This window comes from Onychostoma macrolepis, chromosome 16, assembly GCF_012432095.1.
Source record: "Onychostoma macrolepis isolate SWU-2019 chromosome 16, ASM1243209v1, whole genome shotgun sequence".
NCBI lineage: Eukaryota > Metazoa > Chordata > Actinopteri > Cypriniformes > Cyprinidae > Onychostoma > Onychostoma macrolepis.
In genome coordinates this window covers 23,734,110-23,756,868 of record NC_081170.1, presented here as the reverse complement: position 1 = coordinate 23,756,868, position 22,759 = coordinate 23,734,110, and the positions used below count along the sequence as shown (strand labels likewise).

Here is a 22,759-nt window from a genome sequence, read left to right as displayed (position 1 = left end):
AATAAACAATTCAGTAAGGTTGCTTTAGCACTATCCATTTTTAAATTAGGTAAAACAAAAAATGTATGCTACTATCATTTAATTGGGCCAATAACTTGGTTTGGTAGACTTTTTTTTCTTCCCCCAATTGGCTCAACATATTATTTCTCATTGAGCCAATGTTAACAGACTGTGCCACAATTGATAAAATTCAGTTAGCAGAAATTAGAATTTAGATTTAATCGGTCACTAGAAAATTGAGTTGGGGAGGTCTGAAATTTTTTTCAGTGTAAATACCATTAAAGTTTATTCTCCTAGGCAGATGCCATCTATCATTATTCAAACTGCTTTGTGCCTGCAACACAGAGGATGTCAAATTATTTTATATATTAAACCCATTCAGAGTAGATTGACAGATTAGATTTTGTGAATTGCTATGATTTTAATATTCAGAGTGAAGACTTGAAGGTAAACGCTTATTAACATTAGTTAAAGGGTTACTCCACCCCAAAATGAAACTTACCCCTATGTCGTTCAAAACCTGTAAAAGCTTTGTTCATCTTCGGTTAGACCATTTATTAATCTTAATGTTAATTTCAACATTTATTAATGCATTTTTCTAAACAAAATTGTTTGAATTTTTTGATCAGTAATCCAGATTTGGTAATCTGAAAACGTGTATCTGGATCCTTGTGATCCAGTCCAATTTTGCTTTGAAAAATGAGCAGAAAAGAAAGATGGATTACCTGATCCTGGATAGCAAAACATGGGATGCCCAAATTAAGGTCATTCTGATCCAGAGAAGGCGTTTTGAACATCTGGCCCCTGTAGTGCTGCTTCTATCACTGCTCTAATCATTTCTTCTTCTCTGCTGCTGCTTCGATTATTGCTTTTACTGCATTTGCTATTTCTGCTATTTTCCTGCATTGCTGCTTTTCTGCTCCACCTCCTATTCATGCTATTAAAATATATCTGTTTTATTTGTTTAAAGTCAGCTTTATGGTTTATATAAAATTATGATATTAAACATTTGGTCTTCTGTAGATCATTTTCATTACAAATACACTGTAAACATATCTTTCTCTTTTGTGTGAAACTTGTTACCTTGTTGGTGGGAGGACCCTTCAGGTGATCTTCAGAAAATGGAATTAATAGAAGGCCTGAAGGTGGCTGCTGTATGGTTCTTTTTGTAACAATGTGTTTACAAAAAGCACACATTTCCATTTATAACCATGCTAGTTTCTATTATCACACTGAATGAATGATGGCTTGGTAGTTTCTGTACTTTCTCTGTCTTTTAGAGATGCCAGTACAGCTAGCATTAAAAGAATGGCTCATGGTTCAGTGTTATCACAATGGGTTGTTTCAAGTTTGTCATTTTTCAGAGTACCAAAAGGAAATTTCAAAACACAAGCACACATTTTGATTACAGTCTTTAATGGCGTTAATGAAGAAAGTTATAAATATGTTATTATTCCCTAGCAAGAAAATCATTCAACACACCATTCCATTTATAACAAACTGAAAAAAAAAAAAAATCTCTTTTAACACAATTTTAAATATAGTGCTGCTAAAAAATAGAGGTTTTCATTTTTATAATTCTTATAATACTAAAGAACCTAACTGTCACCATTATGATTAAAAATAGTTAATAACAAAACTTTTATTTGGCAACAAAAATGTAAATACCGTGTCAATAAATATACAGGGTTAATATAATTAGATTTTTACAATAACAAAATATGAGGCAGCCATATGTAACAACATACATTTCTGAATGCTCATTCAAAGAGCTGAGGTAAAACATTTGCTTGTTCTGTTGTTCACTGCACACACTCCACCTCAGACGCACACCATCTCGCTCACATGTGTACAGATATGCAAACAGTGGTGGATTCCAGGATGCTTTCAGTTTCGTGATCCAAATAAATGGCCCACACTTATTGAAACAAATAGAGCTGCAATGCAAGAAACGGGAGTAAAACATCTGCACAAGTCCTGCCAGTTTAAACACTCAAGCAATTTTATACCATTTCAATTGTAAGACGCGTTCAAATGCTGTCAGATAGATGATTTTCTATGGAAGCCTGTTACTGCCACTGAATAAAGAATAAAAAAGGTTATGACTTTTTATTTTACAATTCTGCCTTTTTTTAACATAAGTCTTTTTTTCCCCCTCAAAACTGGACTTTAACTCTCAATTGCGAGTTTATATCTCAAAATTCGGAGAAAAAAAGTCAGAATTGTGAGTTTATATCTCGCAGTTCTGACTTTATTTCTCAGAATTGCGAGTTTATGGGGGAAAAAAGTCGCAATAACCTTTTTTATTTTTTATTCAGTGGCGGAAACGGGCTTCCATAGTTTTCTGAGTGCACACACTCAAAAAAGTGCACATAAAAAGCTGCCTCGACAAATTCTCAAAGAGTTCTCTTTCTTATCGCTTCTCAAGAGTAAGCTCATAAACACAGCTGGTCATTCCATAGGATCTGTGCACCAGGTCACAGCAGCCTAATATACAATACCTGCTGCGGACTGTGTCATTAATATTAATCAAACAACAAAAGAAAAAGTGAGAATCATTCACTGATCTTGACTGAATAACCTTTGTAGCTTTAACAAGGATTTCATTTCATTTCATTTATACAGTGACGTCCGTGCAGTGTTGTTATACAATTGATTATCTGAATCCTAAGCAGGTACTGTTTATGTCAGCAATGAATGGTTATGGTTAAATTTGACTGTATTCTGCAAAAGATGTTCACAATATTTGTGTGTAAATGTGTGTCTGTAAAATAGATTTTAGATTGAAAAGAAAATGTAAAACTACTTTGTCTGACAAGTGATATTTTTGGAGATAAAAGTTTGCCTTTTATGGTCGCCCTTTGAGAACCACTGGCTTAATGTGACTTGTGAAAAAGGAACAATTGTGTGACAACACATGATACCGGTCTAACTGGCATATCAGCTGTGTGATATCAGCATGCATAATAAGGGGAAAAAGTCAGGTGTGCATCATGTGGTTTAAAGATCTGATTGATGTTTATGCATATTTTCACACTTAATGCATCATTGAAATTAGCTTGGTTTGTTACATACATAATATAAGTTTGTGTTCTCTACCTGTGGCCTCAGTGTAGAGTTTGGACTCATCAGTGCTGGTCACTTTGCTGGTGATGTACGTTTTCCTCCTTTCTATTCGATCCAGAGCACTGTGGATTAAAACCACACTATCCAGAGGCATTGGACTGTACAAGGGAACAGAGTTCAACAGGTGAAATCACAAATAATAAATTCAAAAGCCAGTGTAAACTGGAAAAAATAAGGGTAACTGCCTTTAAAAGACTTGATTTTTGTCAGCTCGCTGCTCTTCTCACACTGCACTACTGTTTGGGGTACCATCTAGCTGCTGTGAAAATTGGGACTAAAATTGTGCAGTGTGTGCCTGGCATTACTGAAGTAGGTAAACATCATCTCACCTGCGGTAGTCTATGTTGAGATTGGCAGTCATTATTGGTCCTGAGAGGAAACCGGCAAGAGTACCTGTCACTGTGTCAATCATGGTGGCTATGGCTCCACCATGTACATGCCTGCCACACAGAAAATAGTTGTAACATTATTTCCTGTTCTCCTATTCTTCACAAATGAAGATGTGGCATTTAATTTCAGGCAATAAATGTAGAATCGAGCAGCTCTTTACCCAGGTGCACCTTCTAGTAAACGTCCTGCCTGAAACACACAAACGCATCTCTTCTCCTCCTTATTGACAAACACCACATACTCAAAGGTAGCGCCTTGCTCTTTAACATTTCTCGTGAAAAGTCGAGCTTTGGCCTGGATCAGTTTGCTGAGGTGTATGCCGCCTGCGGGACAGAAACAATGTGACATTTGTTTTACACTAAATTGCATTATCACGCCATTTCACTGATAACCGTGACTAGAAGAAACTATGCAAATACATATTAATCACTTACCAGTAGCATATTTAATGGAACGGTTGTAGCTGGGCAACTTCCTCCAGGGCCTCTTTTTTCCCTCACCATTTTCGGTGTCAGTGTCACACAGAGCATAATAGTGGTCGTAAACCTTCTGCATCTCTGGACTCCATGAGGAGTTGGGCTGGCTGAAGTCCCGTGGCTGAGACGAGAAAGGCCACAGCGACACCGTCTGGACAAAGAGTGACATTAAAAATAGTTTTCATTAATATACTATTCTATCAGTTTAGAGCAGTGTTATTACCGAAACTAAAATTAAAAAAACCCCACATTTGTTCATTTAAATCAAGCTGAAATAAAATACAAATATTGGATGAAAAAGTTACATTTTGCCTTGACTACTAACTGAACTAGTACTAAAATGACTAAAACTGAAATAATAATAAATATTAAATAAGCCTAAACATTAATATTCTTCTAGTTTAGAGAAGTGTTGTTATTGTTAACTAAAACTATTAAAAATTTCATTAATTAAAATAAAACTTACTTTAAAAACTTAAATGAAAATTAATGTAATCTTGTAACTAAATTAAATTTAGTCTTAGACTAAAATGGCCCTTTAAACCAGATTAACAGAAATCTACTTTCTCTGTCATGGTTTAAAACAGTCTCAGACTTGGTGTAGTCCAGATTGTAATAGGCTGATTTCCTGGAGGAAGACTAGAGCTACTTCAGGACTAAATTGGGGCTTAAATTAAACCTACCAGGAGGCAAGTTTAACTTCAGATTAAGGTTGTGTTACCAGTCTTTATATATCAAAATTATTGGTACCCTTTGTAGATATGAACAAAGAAGCCTGTGAAAATAAATCTGCATTGTTAATCATTTTGATCTTTTATTAAAAAAAAAAAAAAAAAACGTACAACCTTTCAACCAGGTAAAATGGAAGGGAAGGAAAATCTAATTATGAATTTATTTTTATTTTTTTCTCTCTCTCTAATATACATTGGCCACAATTAATGACACCCGTTTATTCAATACTTTTGGCAAACTCCTTTTGCCAATTTAACAGCTTTGAGTATTCACCTTTAATAACTGATACGTTTGAAGAACACCTGACCCTTTAGATTCCCAGCTCCATGTTGATACTCCTCTTCAGATTTTTAGGGTTCAGGTCAGGGAACTGGGACGGCCACGGCAGAACCTTCATTTTGTGCTCTGTGACCCATTTTTTGTGTTGATTTTGATGGTCCTTTTGGATCATTGTTCTGTTGGAAGATCCAACCACGGCCCGTTATAAGGCGTTCTGACCCCAAGACTTTACTATTTTCTGCAATGTGTTATCCATCTGTGATCCTTGGAGAGTCTTTGGCCACTCAAGCTATCCTACTCACCGTGCATTAGGACGATATAGACATAGACAATATACTGTAGGCAGATTTCTAACATTTATTGTTGATTGGAACACCTTAATTATTGTCCTAATATTGTACTTCATATTTTATAAAGCTCAACAATCTGTTGCTGCACAACAGAACTATTTCTAGGACTACAAATAATTGTGGCCAATGTGTATTAGGGGAAAAAAAAAAATTCATAATGTGATTTTGTTGAAAAGTTCTAGAATAAACAATACAGATTTATTTTCACAGTCTTCTTTGATCATATTTTTTTATGGTGCCAATATACAGGTGCATCTCAATAAATTAGAATGTCGTGGAAAAGTTTATTTATTTCAGTAATTCAACTCAAATTGTGAAACTCGTGTATTAAATAAATTCAATGCACACAGACTGAAGTAGTTTAAGTCTTTGGTTCTTTTAATTGTGATGATTTTGGCTCACATTTAACAAAAACCCACCAATTCACTATCTCAACAAATTAGAATACTTCATAAGACCAATAAAAAAATTTTTTTTTAGTGAATTGTTGGCCTTATGGAAAGTATGTTCATTTACTGTATATGTACTCAATACTTGGTAGGGTCTCCTTTTGCTTTAATTACTGCCTCAATTCGGCGTGGCATGGAGGTGATCAGTTTGTGGCACTGCTGAGGTGGTATGGAAGCCCAGGTTTCTTTGACAGTGGCCTTCAGCTCATCTGCATTTTCTGGTCTCTTGTTTCTCATTTTCCTCTTGACAACACCCCATAGATCTCTCTATCTATGGGGTTCAGGTCTGGTGAGTTTGCTGGCCAGTCAAGCACACCAACACCATGGTCATTTAACCAACTTTTGGTGCTTTTGGCAGTGTGGGCAGGCGCCAAATCCTGCTGGAAAATGAAATCAGCTTCTTCAAAAAGCTGGTCAGCAGAAGGAAGCATGAAGTGCTCCAAAATTTCTTGGTAAACGGGTGCAGTGACTTTGGTTTTCAAAAAACATAATGGACCAACACCAGCAGATGACATTGCACCCCAAATCATCACAGACTGTGGAAACTTCACACTGGACTTCAAGCAACTTGGGCTATGAGCTTCTCCACCCTTCCTCCAGACTCTAGGACCTTGGTTTCCAAATGAAATACAAAACTTGCTCTCATCTGAAAAGAGGACTTTGGACCACTGGGCAACAGTCCAGTTCTTCTTCTCCTGAGCCCAGGTAAAACGCCTCTGACGTTGTCTGTGGTTCAGGAGTGGCTTAACAAGAGGAATACGACAACTGTAGCCAAATTCCTTGACACGTCTGTGTGTGGTGGCTCTTGATGCCTTGAACCCAGCCTCAGTCCATTCCTTGTGAAGTTCACCCAAATTCTTGAATCGATTTTGCTTGACAATCCTCATAAGGCTGCGGTTCTCTCGGTTGGTTGTGCATCTTTTTCTTCCACACTTTTTCCTTCCACTCAACTTTCTGTTAACATGCTTGGATACAGCACTCTGTGAACAGCCAGCTTCTTTGGCAATGAATGTTTGTGGCTTACCCTCCTTGTGAAGGGTGTCAATGATTGTCTTCTGGACAACTGTCAGATCAGCAGTCTTCCCCATGATTGTGTAGCATAGTGAACCAAACTGAGAGACCATTTTGAAGGCTCAGGAAACCTTTGCAGGTGTTTTGAGTTGATTAGCTGATTGGCATGTCACCATATTCTAATTTGTTGAGATAGTGAATTGGTGGGTTTTTGTTAAATGTGAGCCAAAATCATCACAATTAAAAGAACCAAAGACTTAAACTACTTCAGTCTGTGTGCATTGAATTTATTTAATACTCGAGTTTCACAATTTGTGTTGAATTACTGAAATAAATGAACTTTTCCACGACATTCTAATTTATTGAGATGCACCTGTAATTCTGACCATGACACCCTCTCTCTCTCGTTTTAAATTAATCAAGTTTATTTTAGTTCAGGACTCTATAGTCCAGGAGTTAGTAATCTGTACCTAATCGGTGTTTCAGAAAGCCATTTTTTAAACAAAGATTAACTATCCTAGATTAGGCCTACTGCTGTTTTAATTTAAACCCTGTCCAGGAAACCTCTCCAAAGTAAATTAAAAAATGTTAAAGTTAAATGTTAAAATTACTGAAACTGAAAAAAAAAAAAAAAAAAAAAACATTAAAGCTAAATAAAAATATTTTAAAAACTAATAAAAATGACAAAAGCATATAAAAATGCATAAAAATAAGTAAATATATAAATTTAAAAAAGTATTTTAAACGTTACAAATTTTAATTATTAATACATACATTTCAAAATAAATTGTAAAACACAACCACACCATTTGTGATTACTGACATTAATGAAGGCAGTTGTAAATACCTTATTATTCCTAAGCAATAACAATTAACTCATTTAATATAAAAAATAATACTAAAATGTTACTAGGATAGTTGAAAACAACAACATTTTAATGAAAAGGATTTTAATATGGGTGACACAAATGTAACCACCCCTTCATGGCAGCACACAAAACACTACACACAAGACCTGCCTATTAATATGACTACAGAATGAATATGATTTAACAGCAATATAAAACCAATGAAAGTATGAATACTTTACCGAGATGGGTCTGATGGTGTCTAGTGAGGACTGCAGGTGTCTGTGGGTCTCTTTAGGGAGCAGCTGCTGAGGACTGATTCCCTTCAGTCCATTAGAGCCAAGTCTCCTCGCGATGTGTCCTAACATGATGACTGTAAATCCGGAGGAAGCTGTGGCTGTCACTCCAAACCAAATGTAGCAGATGTCTTATTCTTCTGATAAAATCCTTAGTGTCTAATCGCTACAAATTAATATGACTTTCTTGTACATGATGCAATTAACTGAAGGCATTTCCACCTCCCAGATTTCCACACACGCTGACTGTCAGTTCTTTTTAATCTATAAACTGAAAAACTTTGGAAACCGCGTCCTACATACGAAAGAAAGCCTTTATCAATCAATTATCGATAGAATATTGTATAAATCAACAGCCAACTTTAAGGTGAAAACACAAGATCAGGCGGTGAACAGTGTGACTTTCAGATTCACGGATGTCATCTCTGATTGGCCAGTTCTCGCACGCGGAGGAAACGCGTTGTCATTGCATTGTAACCACGTGACGCAGATTCCTACGTCTGATTGGTGGGATGAACTGTTACAACATCCGGTGTGTCTGTTGCCACAGCAACTTTGTAGTTCCAGTACTTTCTGCTCACTCACTGTTGGAATTTACTTTTTGTAATTTTACGCTCAGTAACTGTTTATCTGCCTGTGGTGCACAATCATGTTTGGGCGAGAGGCGCGGCGTTCAACGAACAAGTTTGTGCAGAGAGAGAGGGTACAGAAATGCTGTTTATCTTTTATAACTGTATAGTAGCCTACCAATGCTTGGTTGTAGTATTAGTAGTAAAATAATAATAATAATTTCGTATTTTCAAGTAAGAACGCATTAAATTGATCAAAAGTGATCAAAAGATTTGTATTTTGAATGAGTGCTGTTCTTTTAAACTTTCTATTTATTACATATTTTTGTCACAAAAATATTAAGCAGCACAACTGTTCTCAGCTGTGATAATGATAAACACAAAATCAGCATGTTAGAATGATTTCTGAAGGATCATGTGACACTGAAGTCTGGAAAATTCACATGAATAAATCACATGTTAAAATACTACATTAAAATAGAAAACATTGTTTTAAATTGTAATACTATTTTGCAATATTACTTTTTATTTTGTTTTTTATCAAATGAATGCAGTCTGGTGAGCATACATTTGAACAGTATGAAACACATGAAAATCTTCCCCTGGAGTTCCTACACAGACTCTCATGTTTAAAACCCCTTGTATAATTACATGTGTATATTATTATGTTTAACAGCTTTCTTTTTCTAACAGAAAGATAAAGAGATCGCTGACAGAACTGATGAGCTGGACAGGTGTGCTTAATCTTAATCTTTACTTTTAAGATTTCATCACATTTAAAACAGAGAAACATTATGACATAAAATCATCTAGGTTGCGGAGCAGTGAATATGTCCAGCACTGATACTATGTTCTTGTTCCAGAATCAAGAGTGTGATATTGAAGGCTGAATTTGAGTGCCTTGGCGTTAATTATTATGAAAAAGCCCTGAAACGCAGAGAGAGGATCCAACAGAGAGAGATGGAGTTGTGGAACACCTCTCTCACTATGGTCAGTACAGACAATACAACTCAATGCGACTGTCCTGAAAATATCTACTGTTTATCTGAAAGTATTGAAATCTTCATTTGGAATATATGAAGCAAATAAGTGTAAAAAATAATGACTCTTAACTTATGATACAGGTTAATTAATGACTTTGTTTCTTTAGTTGCAATAGCAGTATATCATCAGTAGAGGGAAGTATAAGAACACGAGCGTAAAAGCAAATTGAAACGGAAAATACAGCTGTTCTGTTGGATCTTCGAAATTCAAATATGTCGTCTTTTGAAAGCCAATTTTTGTAAATTTGTACAGCCACAGGTTCCTCGTGATAATTTTCAGGGAGCAGGTTTATTTAGTCCAGCTATAGAGAAAGACATAGGCTGCTGCTAGGCAGGGAATAATAAGGATTACAAGCATGTCACTTTCAAGTGCTTTGCTGTTGGAAAGAATAGGAATCGTGGAGGACACCAGGTTTCCTGGGAAAATCTTATTAAAGCCAAAATCGTAGATATTTAATTTTGGATCAAATGTAGCATCCCATTTGTTGACAACTATATCATCATTCACAGTGCTATCTTTATAGTTAGCTTGTTGATGATTCTGGATTTTCAGTCAAATACATGCTGTTTTGCTGTGTATAAACCATACAAACTGCTTGAAATGGTTATTGAACTACTATGTGCACGACTTTAACATTAAAACAAGGAGATCTGGCTTCTGTGGGGGGAAAAAGCATACCTGTCCCAGCAGGTAAAAAAGAACTTTTTCTATATCATTTATATATCGTCGTGGTATGCAAATATATCTGTGGAGCTTTTAGTGGGCAGGAGCTATTGACACATCAGGGCGATAAAGAAACATGGATAACATTTGTAATAAGCAGCTTTCTGTGTGTGTGTACTCCAAGACAAAGATACAGTGCCCTCCACTAATATTGGCACCCTTGATAAATATGAGCAAAGGCGGCTGTGAACTATCATAATTCGAACCTATCATTGAAGTAAAACAATTGAAAGTGGGGAGAAAATCTCATGATGAAATAAAGGTTTTTCTCCAATGAATGTTGGCCACAATTATTGGCACCCCTAGAAATTCTTATGAGTAAAATATCTCTGAAGTATATTCCCATTCATATTTACGTTTTTTTAGCACATCAGGGTGACTAGCATGAAATTGTCCAGCCATGACTTCCTGTTCAACAGGATTATAAATATGAGGAACACAAAGGCCAAATTCCCTTAATCATTCATCATTTCCTGTAGCTTTCCTGTAGCTCAAATAGTAGAGCATGGTGCTAGCAACGCCAAGATCATGGGTTCGATTCCCAGGGAAAGCAAGAGCTGATAAAATGTAAAAACTGTTACTTGAATGCAGTGTAAGTTGCTTTGGATAAAAGCGTCTGCTAAATGCATAAATGTAAATGTAAATGTCATCACAAGGAGTAAAACCTAAGAATATAGTTCTGATGTGCAGAACAAGATTGTTGAGTATTACAAAAGAGAAAGTGGCTGCAAGAAAAGAGTTAAAGCATTGAAAATACTCATTTCCACCATCAGGGTAATAATTAAGAGGTTCCAATCAACTAAAGATGTTATGAATCTGCCTGGAAGAGGACATGTGTCTATATTGTCCTAATGTACGGTGAGGAGGAGAGTTTGAGTGGCTAAAGACTCTCCAAGGACCACAGCTGGAGAATTGTAGAGATTAGTTGAGTATCGGGGTCAGAAACCTAAAAAAAAAATAAAAAATCAAACATCCCCTACATCAGCACATGTTGTTCGGGAGGGTTTCAAGGAAAATTCTCCTCACTCATCCAAATTCAGTTATCAGACACGACTGGAACTTCAAATGGGACTGGCTTCTACGGTCAGATGAAACTAAAAAATAGCTTTTCGGCAGCAAACCCACCAGATGAGTTCAAATAGGGACAAAAAAGTACCCCATGTCCACGGTTAAATATACTGCTGGATCTTTAATGTTGTGGGCCTGTTTTTCTGCTGGAGGTCCTGAACATCTTGTTTAGACACATGGCATCATGGATTCTATCAAATACCAACAGATAATAAATCAATAAGTGACTGACTCTGTTAGAAATATTATAATGGGCCATGTTTGGATCTTCCACCAGGACAACAATCCAAAACATACATTAAAATAAACACAAAAATGGGTCACTGAGCACAAAATGAATCTTTTACCATGGCTGTCCCTGTCCTCTATAGAAAATGAGTGGAGTGAACTGAAGAGAAGCACCACCAACATGGAGCTGTGAATCTGAAGAATCTGGAGAGATTCTGGATGAAGAAAATGGTCTCTGATCTCTTATCAGTTGTTCTCCAAACTCTTCAGGCATTATAGGAGAAAATTCAGAGCTGTTATCTTGGGAAAAGGAGTTTTCCACTTTCAATTGTTTTAACTTCAATGATAGGTTGGAATTTTGTGAATTTTTTGAATGAAAGATAAAAAGGATAAACAATGCAGATTTATTTTCACAGCCGCCTTTGCTCGTATTTACCAAGGGTGCCAATATTAGTGGAGGGCACTGTAACTATAATGCTAATAATAAAGACATAAAAATAATAATATAAAAATTGTTCTAATGGCATACTCACACTAGGCACAGCTGTCTTGTACTAAAGCCCAAGCGCGATTGTCCTTTCGCTAATAGATCAGAGGATTATTACAGAGGCAACTGAGGTTAATGGTGGAATTTGTAGCTTTACTCACAAAAAACTACATTACCTGTTCATCAGTAAGATGAGAACCAGACCCATTATAAATCTAAATGTACTTGAAATTAAATTAATTGAAAAGTGTGATATCCAAGTAGTAATAAATATTTTTGCTGTCATAAAGATAACAATAGCGCATACAAAAATAGTAATTTTTTTTTGTAGTGTGATCGCGGTTAGCAATCACACTACATGTGTACCGCACCCGAGCCACCTCTTCAAGTGGGCCAGGGCATGGTTAAACAAACCACACTGGACACGGTACAAGTCACACTTGTGCAGTCACACTTGTGAAATGAACTTTGGACTTTGGGGGTCAATCGCGCTCAAGCATGGATCAGATCCCCTACATCCTAAATCTAAGTGAATAGCAGATAGCACGCCACAACTATAACCATAACAGCACAAAAATGATGAATGATAAAAACATTGACAGCCAACAGGAATCATTTCTGCTTTAAAGAGCTTGAGCATTTAAAGTGACAGATGACACAACTGCATTGTATACTTAGAATACACTAATATAGTTATTTTTATAATTATCGTTCTTGGTGTAAACAGGCCTTAATAGAGTTACTTTACTGGATGGCCAATTTCAAAAGTATTTTGTGTATTTTCAAAATACTGTATTTAAATACATTTTCCCACACAGTATTTTGTATTTTTATTTTGTGCCCATCTCTGCTCTAGGCTATAGACACAAGTAACCTGTCAGTGATAATCAAACAGTCGCATAAGACAAACAGCAGGTGTCTCATGATTAATTACGCTTGGAAAGGATGAATATTTGAATGCCAGAAGGAAGTTAAAGATGATCCTGATATAGCCCTCAAATATGTTCTTTATTACGTAACAAACAGAGTTACCTTGAGGGCTCATCCTTATTGTGGTAGACCGCAAACTAACAAAGAACTTAAAGAAGAGAGCTGGAACAAAAGTGTCATTATTAACAGGGTGACTGTGGCAAATTTTAGTGCTTGTTGAACTGTTGATGTCCGTTTTAAGGTTTATGCATTTCAAATGTACACTATATGGACAAAAGCAGTGGTTCTCAACTGGTTTGGCCTTGGGACCCACGTTTTCCCATGGTCATCAAGCCGCGACCCACTTTTTATATACACACACATACAGTGAGGAAAATAAGTATTTGAACACCCTGCTATTTTGCAAGTTCTCCCACTTAGAAATCATGGAGGGTCTGAAATTGTCATCGAGGTGCATGTCCACTGTGAGAGACATAATCTAAAAAAATATCCAGAAATCACAATGTATGATTTTTAACTATTTATTTGTATGATACAGCTGCAAATAAGTATTTGAACACCTGAGAAAAACAATGTTAATATTTGGTACAGTAGCCTTTGTTTGCAATTACAGGGGTCAAACGTTTCCTGTAGTTTTTCACCAGGTTTGCACACACTGCAGGAGGGATTCTGGCCCACTCCTCCACACAGATCTTCTCTAGATCAGTCAGGTTTCTGGCCTGTCGCTGAGAAACACTGAGTTTGAGCTCCTCCAAAGATTCTCTATTGGGTTTAGGTCTGGAGACTGGCTAGGCCACGCCAGAACCTTGATATGCTTCTTACAGAGCCACTCCTTGGTTATCCTGGCTGTGTGCTTCGGGTCATTGTCATGTTGGAAGACCCAGCCTCGACCCATCTTCAATGCTCTAACTGAGGGAAGGAGGTTGTTCCCCAAAATCTCGCAATACATGGCCCCGGTCATCCTCTCCTTAATACAGTGCAGTCGCCCTGTCCCATGTGCAGAAAAACACCCCAAAGATGATGCTACCACCCCATGCTTCACAGTAGGGATGGTGTTCTTGGGATGGTACTCATTCTTCTTCCTCCAAACACGTTTAGTGGAATTATGACCAAAAAGTTCTATTTTGGTCTCATCTGCCCACATGACTTTCTCCCATGACTCCTCTGGATCATCCAAATGGTCATTGGCAAACTTAAGTCGGGCCTGGACATGTGCTGGTTTAAGCAGGGGAACCTTCCGTGCCATGCATGATTTCAAACCATGATGTCTTAGTGTATTACCAACAGTAACCTTGGAAACGGTGGTCCCAGCTCTTTTCAGGTCATTGACCAGCTCCTCCCGTGTAGTTCTGGGCTGATTTCTCACCTTTCTTAGGATCATTGAGACCCCACGAGGTGAGATCTTGCATGGAGCCCCAGTCCGAGGGAGATTGACAGTCATGTTTAGCTTCTTCCATTTTCTAATGATTGCTCCAACAGTGGACCTTTTTTCACCAAGCTGCTTGGCAATTTCCCCATAGCCCTTTCCAGCCTTGTGGAGGTGTACAATTTTGTCTCTAGTGTCTTTGGACAGCGCTTTGGTCTTGGCCATGTTAGTAGTTGGATTCTTACTGATTGTATGGGGTGGACAGGTGTCTTTATGCAGCTAACGACCTCAAACAGGTGCATCTAATTTAGGATAATAAATGGAGTGGAGGTGGACATTTTAAAGGCAGACTAACAGGTCTTTGAGGGTCAGAATTCTAGCTGATAGACAGGTGTTCAAATTTTTTTTTTAGATTATGTCTCTCACAGTGGACATGCACCTACGATGACAATTTCAGACCCCTCCATGATTTCTAAGTGGGAGAACTTGCAAAATAGCAGGGTGTTCAAATACTTATTTTCCTCACTGTATATTGTTAGTTTGACAAAGAAAGAGGAATTTGTCCAAAATTATATGTGTTTTTAAAAATATGACATAAAAGTGAGTGCCCATAGTCTAAGAATCACCCATATATTTGAAGGCCCCCCAACCCATGTAGGCTGAAAGATTTTATGTATTTCTGCTGTAATTATGATTAATTACGACATAAACCTGGAAACGGAAACCTGGTTAAACAGCGGAATACCGGACACCGCTATTGAGCTAGCGGGACGCCACACACTCCGGGCGGATAGAACATTAGATGGCTCCGGTAAGACCAGAGGTGGTGGATTGTGCATTTACATTAACAAAGCTTGGTGCACAAACTCTGCTATTGTTGGGAGTCATTGTTCAGCTAACCTTGAGTTTCTCATGGTTAAATGTAGACCGTTTTATCTACCGCGGAGTTCACTTCCACCATTATAACTGCAGCCTATATTCCCCGGATGCTGATGCCAAGCTTGCTATGAAAGAACTTCACGCAGCCATCAGTAAACAACAGACTGATCACCCGAAGCGGCTTTTATTGTTGCAGGTGACTTTAATCACTCAAACTTAAAGTCAGTGCTACCCAAGTTTCACCAGCATGTTTCCTGTCACACCAGAGGAAACAAAACCTTAGACCATGTTTACACAAACATGGCTGGAGCTTACGTTGCGACACCCTCCCCCACCTGGGACAGTCAGATCACCTTTCTTTGTTCCTCACCCCAAATATGCACCCCTCATCAACCGTGTGAAGCCATCAGTGAAGACCATCAAGGTGTGGCCTGCGGGGCAGATTCCACACTCCAGGAAAGGTTTCTACACACAGACTGGAGTATGTTTGCTTCTCAAGCCACCAGTGGCGCTCACACAGACATTGACTCTTACACCTCCTCTGTATTGGATCATATCAATATCACCATTGACAGTGTTACAACCCAGAAACAGATCACCACATATCCAAATCAGAAGCCTTGATGAACAAGGAAGTGCGACTCCTGTTGAAGTCACGCAACACTGCCTTCAGATCAGGAGATGCACAAGCCTACAGCACATCCAGAGCAAACCTGAAGAGGGGCATCAAAAAGGCCAAGCACTGCTACAAGCTAAAGATAGAGGGACACTTTTCCAACTCTGACCCTCGACGCATGTGGCAGGGCATTCAGGGGGTATAAAGCGTTCGCGCGTGCTATAGGCAGGGGTGTGGACTCGAGTCACATGACTCGAGACTTGACTCGGACTCGAGTCCCAAATTTGATGACTTGCGACTCGACTCGACATAATTAAAGAAGACTTGAGACTCGACTTAGACTTTGACAGCAATGACTCGAGACTTGACTTGGACTTGAGCCCTGTGACTCGGAAAGACTTGATCAGATCAGCGTCGTTATCACTCTAGGCGGGTGCAGCGTGCTTGGGCTTGACTGGCAATAAGCCAGAGACTGCGTTCAGGGAGCGCTTGATATACAGTATAAATTAATGGAGTAATAGCATAACTTTCGACAAAAGAACCGAGATAAGAAAAAAAAAAAAAAATTACATGATTCGTCTAGTGGCTATCTCCGCTCGTGAAAAGCGCTGCCCTGCCCGTTTGATCGCCGCCCAGCAGACACGCCGGAGCGGCATGAGAAACAAGAGGCGCTGCCGCGATCACTGGTGCTCGCCTTACCATCACCGACCGCTGCTGTTAAATGGTAAACATATTCCTCATTTCTTTTGTTTGTCCGACACCGAGGTGCACCATCCCGCCACGATACTGGCACTCTGTCAACTCGATGTACTTTAATTTGTAAACACCTCTCCGAGACCTTTTTTTTTTTTGATCAGATCCCCACTTTTGTTCAATCAGTTGCATATTTTAATTGCATGTGCATTTTATTTTATTTAAACCTCCATTAAGTTTAAAGTTAATCCATAATCAAGATTTAAATCAGTTTAAAGTTATGGTGCAACAGGATTAAAGTTAATCTTAAATATTACTTAAATCCAGGATCAAAATGATGGGTTAAAATGTAAACCTGCTTATTTTTAAAGGTTTAAAGTGCAAAATAATTATTAGATAAACCTTGATTTAAGCTAGATTTAAAATTAATCATTGCAAACAATTTAGCTATAATTTGATAGAAAAAGCGCACTTGGCCTAATGATCATTTAAAATATAATTTGAAGAAGTGTTTCTTTCACAAAATGATTTGTGAATTTTAGCCTATATATAACTATAAAATATACTAAATTTTTCTCCCTCTTCACCAGGCACTCATTTCACTTCTATTTCTTTCGGGGTAAATAATTGAATTCACGTGTTGTAAATCAGTCTGTATAGTGCTCATAGACCCTAAATTTAGCGATCAACTATGCATATTATAAACGTAACATTTAAAGTACAACATTTTGTCTTTGTTACTATTAGTTATAAAGGATGGTAGCACATTATTTTTGAATGACTGTCTTCATGAGTTTTTCTGCATCCATATTGCATGTTTCCTCTCACTTGTAAAGTATGGTAGCAGTTTTTCTTATAGTTCTTCGAAACAGTTCTTTCTGCGTTTCTGCTCACATGCTTTTAAATCTGTTTCATTGAGGTTCCAAATAATGGCTCATTGGTTTAGATATAACACCTAGAAGCATATATTCTTCTTATGCACACATGCAAAGTACTGCAGCTGTTATGAAATTCTGTTGTCTTTGCTATTCTGTTACTAATAAAATAGTTTTTTGTCCTTGTCCCTTGGCACAATCCCTAAATTGAACTTGAGTAGTTTTACTAAGGGCACCCATCTCACATGAAATTAAACTATGTAAAAACATATTCTACCTGACTTCCTGATATAAATTACGATAAATTTGATGTGGTAATTAATATTGAGACACTAATTTGGGCAAAGAGCACTAATGACTTGTTTAAGACTTGAAGCTAAAAGTTGAGGACTTGCAACTCGACTTGGACTTGCCTATTTTGACTCGGGACTTGACTTGGGACTTGTCTGTCTTGACTCGAGACTTGACTCGAGACTTGAATGCAAAGACTCGAGACTTACTTGTGACTTGCTAAACAATGACTTGGTCCCATCTCTGGCTATAGATGTGCTAGGTGTAACATCTGGCAGGACAGGATAATTAATTTTTCTGAGGTGAGAGGCTTTTATTTCATAAGTTATGAAAATATCGATAGAATAATGACACTGACATTAAACCTGTCAACATCTCATCTGACCGCAGATACTGAATCAGGACAGCGAGTTTTTCTCAGGCACTCTTTACTTAAAGTGCATCTGACAGACGTGTCAACAGCTTTCATGCTCGTGTTTTAAAATAAAAGTCTCGCATCAGAAAAAAAACCCCATTTAGAATTACGTTTTTTGTTCTTGATGTTGTTTCTTTGGCCGCACACTCGCGACCCACCAGTTGAGAAACACTGGACAAAAGTATTGGGACATCCGCTTCTTTAGAACAGAAAAAGGCACTTCCAAAACTGTGGCAACAAAGATGGAAACAATATTTTATGTATTTAAAAATTGTGTTTCCATCTCTGCTGCATCTTTTTTGAATGCGTCTAAAATGACTGTACCCATATGTACAAGTCATTGGTGTTTTGTGATGAGTTTTTGCCTCATGGTCTGCATTTAAAGTCACACCAGAAGTGTTCAGCTGGGTTTCTGCAGACCAATCGCGTTCTTCCACACTGACTGTATCAATCATTTCTTTTTGAACCTTGCCTTATACATAGAGGCAGTGTCTATTAGAATAGAAAAGGGTCCTGTCCAAACTGTTGCTATAAAATTAGAAGCACACAATTCCCTAGAATATCATTATATGCTTAATCATTAAGATTTGTGCTCATGGAAATTACTAAAGTACTCAAACCTGTTCATTAGAAGGGGGGGTCCCAATACTTTTGTCTATATAGTGTATGGCAAATTTGAACTGTAAATATATAAATACAAATGCTAGTTAACTATAAATGTGACCCTGGACCAGAAAACCAGTCTTAAGTAGCACAGGTATATTTGTAGCAATAGCCAATCGATATCGATTTTTCTTATATGCCAAAAATCATTAGGATTTAGGATAGTAAAGATCATGTTCCATGAAGATAATTTCCTAATGTAAATATATCAAAATGTAATTTTTGATTAGTAATATGCATTGCTAAGGTCTTCATTTGGACAAATTTAAATGCGATTTTCTCAATATTTGGATTTTTTTGCACCCTCAGATTCCAGATTTTCAAATAGTTGTATCTCGGCCAAATATTGTCCTATACTAACGAACCATACATCAATGGATGTATAAATCAATTCAGTTGATGTATAAATCTCAATTTAAAAAAAAATGTACCCTTATGACTGGTTTTGTGGTCCAGGGTCATAAATGTGAAATATTGTTAAAATAAATAAGAGCATTTACCCTTAAACCTTTAAAACAAAATGAAACAATACAGTTTAGTCAATGGCAATTATTACATAATAATACTTAATAATACTAGTTAAGCATATAAAATTGGTTTAAATGTTTTATTATTGTTATTATGTATTTTATTGTTTAATATTTGTTATTGGACTTGTTTCCCAACATTCTAAATCCAACAGCCAGTTTAATAATATCTCAAATGTCGGTATTTGCTGGGTTTGTAGTGAATCGGCTTTTAGTCATCCAGTTCTACAAGTGTTTCTCTGTGTTTAGAAAAGCTCCATTATATGCCACACCTCCTCAGCAGTTGTCTCAGCTTTTTGTGTGGTATTTGCTTTAAAAGAAGATTCAAATTTTGCTTTGACTTGTAAATGTTGTTGATAGTGTTGGCAGCAGGAAAAGGTTGTTATATCCTGTGTGGTGTTGTTACAGGTCCGGAGAGAAGCATTACGCAGGATGCTGGAACAGGAGAGACAGCTGCACATCAGAGAGCTCAGCAAGATTGGCCTGGCCATTTATCAACAAAGAACATAAACCATTAAAAAAAAAACACACACACATTCCAACGCTGAGCCTTCAAATTCACTACTTTATAATATACAGTCATGTCCAAAAATATCGGCACCCTTGGTAAATATGATCAAAGAAGGCTGTGAAAATTAATCTGCATTCATTAATCTTTTGATCTTTTATTTAAAAAATTCACAAAAATCAAACTTTTTATTGGATAATAAGAATTTAAAATGGGGGGAAATATCATTATGAAATAAATGTTTTTCTCTAATACACATTGGCCACAATTAACGGCACCCTTGTATTCAATACTCCATTTGCCAGTTTAACAGCTCTGAGTTTTCTCCTATGATGCCTGATGAGGTTAGAGAACACCTGACAAGAGATCAGAGATCAGAGACCATTCCTTCATCCAGAATCACTCCAGACCCTTTAGATTCACAGCTCCGTGTTGCAGAAGCTTGGTTTTGTGCTCAGTGACCCATTTTTGTGTTGTTTTTGAGGTTTGTTTGGATTATTGTACGGTTGAAAGATCCAAACGTGGCCCATTATAAGATTTCTAACAGAGTCAGTCACTTATTGATTTATTATCTGTTGGTATTTGATAGAATCCATGATGCCATGCGTCTAAACAAGATGTCCAGGACCTCCAGCAGAAATATAGGCCCACAACATCAAAAATACAGAACATATATTTCATTGTACACATGGGGTACTTTTTATCCCTGTGTTCACCAAACCCATCTTGAGTGTTTGCTGCTAAAGCTCATTTTTTAGTTTCATCTGACCATAGAAGCCAGTCCCATTTGAAGTTCCAGTCGTGTCTGATAACTGAATATGCTGGAGTTTGTTTTTGGATGAGCGAGGAGAATTTTTCTTGAAACCCTCCCAAACAACATGTGGTGATGTAGGTGCTGTTTGACAATTTTTTTTAAAGGTTTCTGACCCCGAGACTCAACTATTTTCTGCAATTCTCCAGCTGTGGTCCTTGGAGAGTCTTTAGCCACTCAAACTCTCCTTCTCACCGTGCATTAGGACGATATAGACACGTCCTCTTCCAAGCAGTTTCGTAATATTTTATGTTGATTGGAAATTCTTAATTATTGCCCTGATGGTGGAAATGGGAATTTTCACTGCTCTAGCTCTTTTCTTAAAGCCACTTCACTAATTTGTGAAGCTCAATTATCTTTTCCTGCACATCAGAAATATATTCTTTGGTTTTTCTCATTGTGATGGATGATTAATATTTATATTTCTGTGAAACAGGAAGCCATGGCTGGATAATATGAATGGGAATATACTTCCCATGAGATATTTTACTCATAAGAATTTCTAGGGGTGCCAATAATTGTGTCCAATGTGTATTAGAGAAAAACATTTATTTCATAATGATATTTCCCCCCATTTAAAATTCTTATTATCCAATGAAAGGTTAGATTTTTGTGAATATTTTAAATAAAAGATCAAAAGGATTAACAATGCAGATTAATTTTCACAACTTTCTTTGATCATATTTACCAAGGGTTGCCGATATTTTTGGCCATGACTGTACATGTGACAGTACAAAATATTTTTTTCTACAACTTTGTAAGGTCCACGCACTTGGCCCAAAGAAGGTATCCAATGGTGGATGAAGGTTTCTTGCGTGTTCGACCTTTTCAGTTATTAAATTTAGGTTAAATTCAAATCTGACTCCATTTTATGACCTCTAATTTAGATTGAAATGCCAATTGATTATTCGTTCATTTCTAATTATTATTATCATTATGACATTTGTTTATTCTAGTTAACTTCTATTATTGTACTCGTTCATTCGGGTGCTCATGTCACTCAAAGATATCGCTTCGGCCGAGATCTTCAGACCAAGACCAACATCCCCCAAGATGGAGACAAGAGCTAACAATTGGAATTTGTATTGATCGAGTTAACACCTTTTGGGACAAAAGGTAATTTTGCATGAAAAGCACTAGGAACTGACCCGCCCTCTACAGTATGCAAAGTATCTCTAAACTCTTAGGATCTGTCTTATCTTTTAGTTTACTTCTTGCAAGAATGAGACCATTGTACCAGACGCCCTGAGACAATTCAAATGATACCAAACATGCATTCATGTTGAACATTATATTCTACTATTGACCATTCTGAGTGAGTTGAGTGAAGGGAAGGATGGGTGAGGGGAAGGAAGGGGATAAAAAAGAACCGATGCATATGTGAGAGAGGCGTTTTCCCGCATTTTCTCTCAGTGGGATGTGGGAACAGATGTCTGTATGTTAATACACCGTGTGTGTGTTGTCCATCTCAGAAGTTAAAAGTACCTGAGGTTCTGTAATTCTTACAATTATTTTATTCTGAAGTTCTCTTTAAATGCAGGGGCAGTCCTAATATTTTTTTTTAAATTTGTTCATAAATTATATGAGTCATATGAACAACTCCTGTGATCACTGTAAATCTTGTCAAGCTCTTTTTTGTTTCTTATTTAATTTTTTTTTTTATTATAATAACATTGAAAACAGTAGTACTATTTTTAGAAACTGTGATCCATTTTTTTATTTCAGGATTCTTTGATAAATTAAGTGCAATAATTTATTTAAAATAAAAATAATTTGTAAATGTCACTTTTAATTTAATGCAAACTTGATGAAAAAAATAAAAATCTTACAAACCCCAAACTTTTGAACGCAAGGGTATATGAAAGAAAATTACTATCATTATAAAACTCATCACATAATTTATTTTCATAAATTAATCATTCATTTTACTCAATGCATTTTTTTTCTCACTGCATCATGTATATTGTGACAGTGAAAAACATTTTCTGGGGGAAAAAAGCTAAATCATAGACTATGTATTTAAAAGACTAGACTTTAATAAAGGGCTACATCTTGAGCAAACAGCGATAATAATCATTAAAAAGGCATATGAAAATCAATTACCCCAAA

General features: G+C 36.9%; 1 protein-coding gene across 1 annotated transcript; it reads right to left on the bottom strand.

Annotated features, from left to right (window-relative positions):
• Window positions 1-1,395: 1,395 nt before the first annotated feature.
• On the bottom strand, window positions 1,396-8,367 carry them4 (thioesterase superfamily member 4). Its single transcript, XM_058747803.1, has 6 exons — window positions 7,904-8,367; window positions 3,951-4,143; window positions 3,677-3,839; window positions 3,456-3,566; window positions 3,100-3,224; window positions 1,396-1,937 (listed from the first exon to the last, which is right to left on the bottom strand). The coding sequence occupies exons 1-6, from the start codon at window positions 8,027-8,029 to the stop codon at window positions 1,888-1,890; spliced, it is 768 nt and encodes a 255-aa protein (XP_058603786.1). The 5' UTR covers window positions 8,030-8,367; the 3' UTR covers window positions 1,396-1,887.
• Window positions 8,368-22,759: the final 14,392 nt, after the last annotated feature.

Bases quoted from the DNA above. Each gene is read 5' to 3' on its own strand.
- them4 (XM_058747803.1), bottom strand. From the start codon at position 8,029: ATGTTAGGACACATCGCGAGGAGACTTGGCTCTAATGGACTGAAGGGA. The intron at 3,840-3,950 runs GTAAGTGATTAA...TCTGTCCCGCAG, and splicing joins TTCCATTAAATATGCTACTG to GCGGCATACACCTCAGCAAA. The intron at 3,225-3,455 runs GTGAGATGATGT...TCCCTTGTACAG, and splicing joins CTCAACATAGACTACCGCAG to TCCAATGCCTCTGGATAGTG.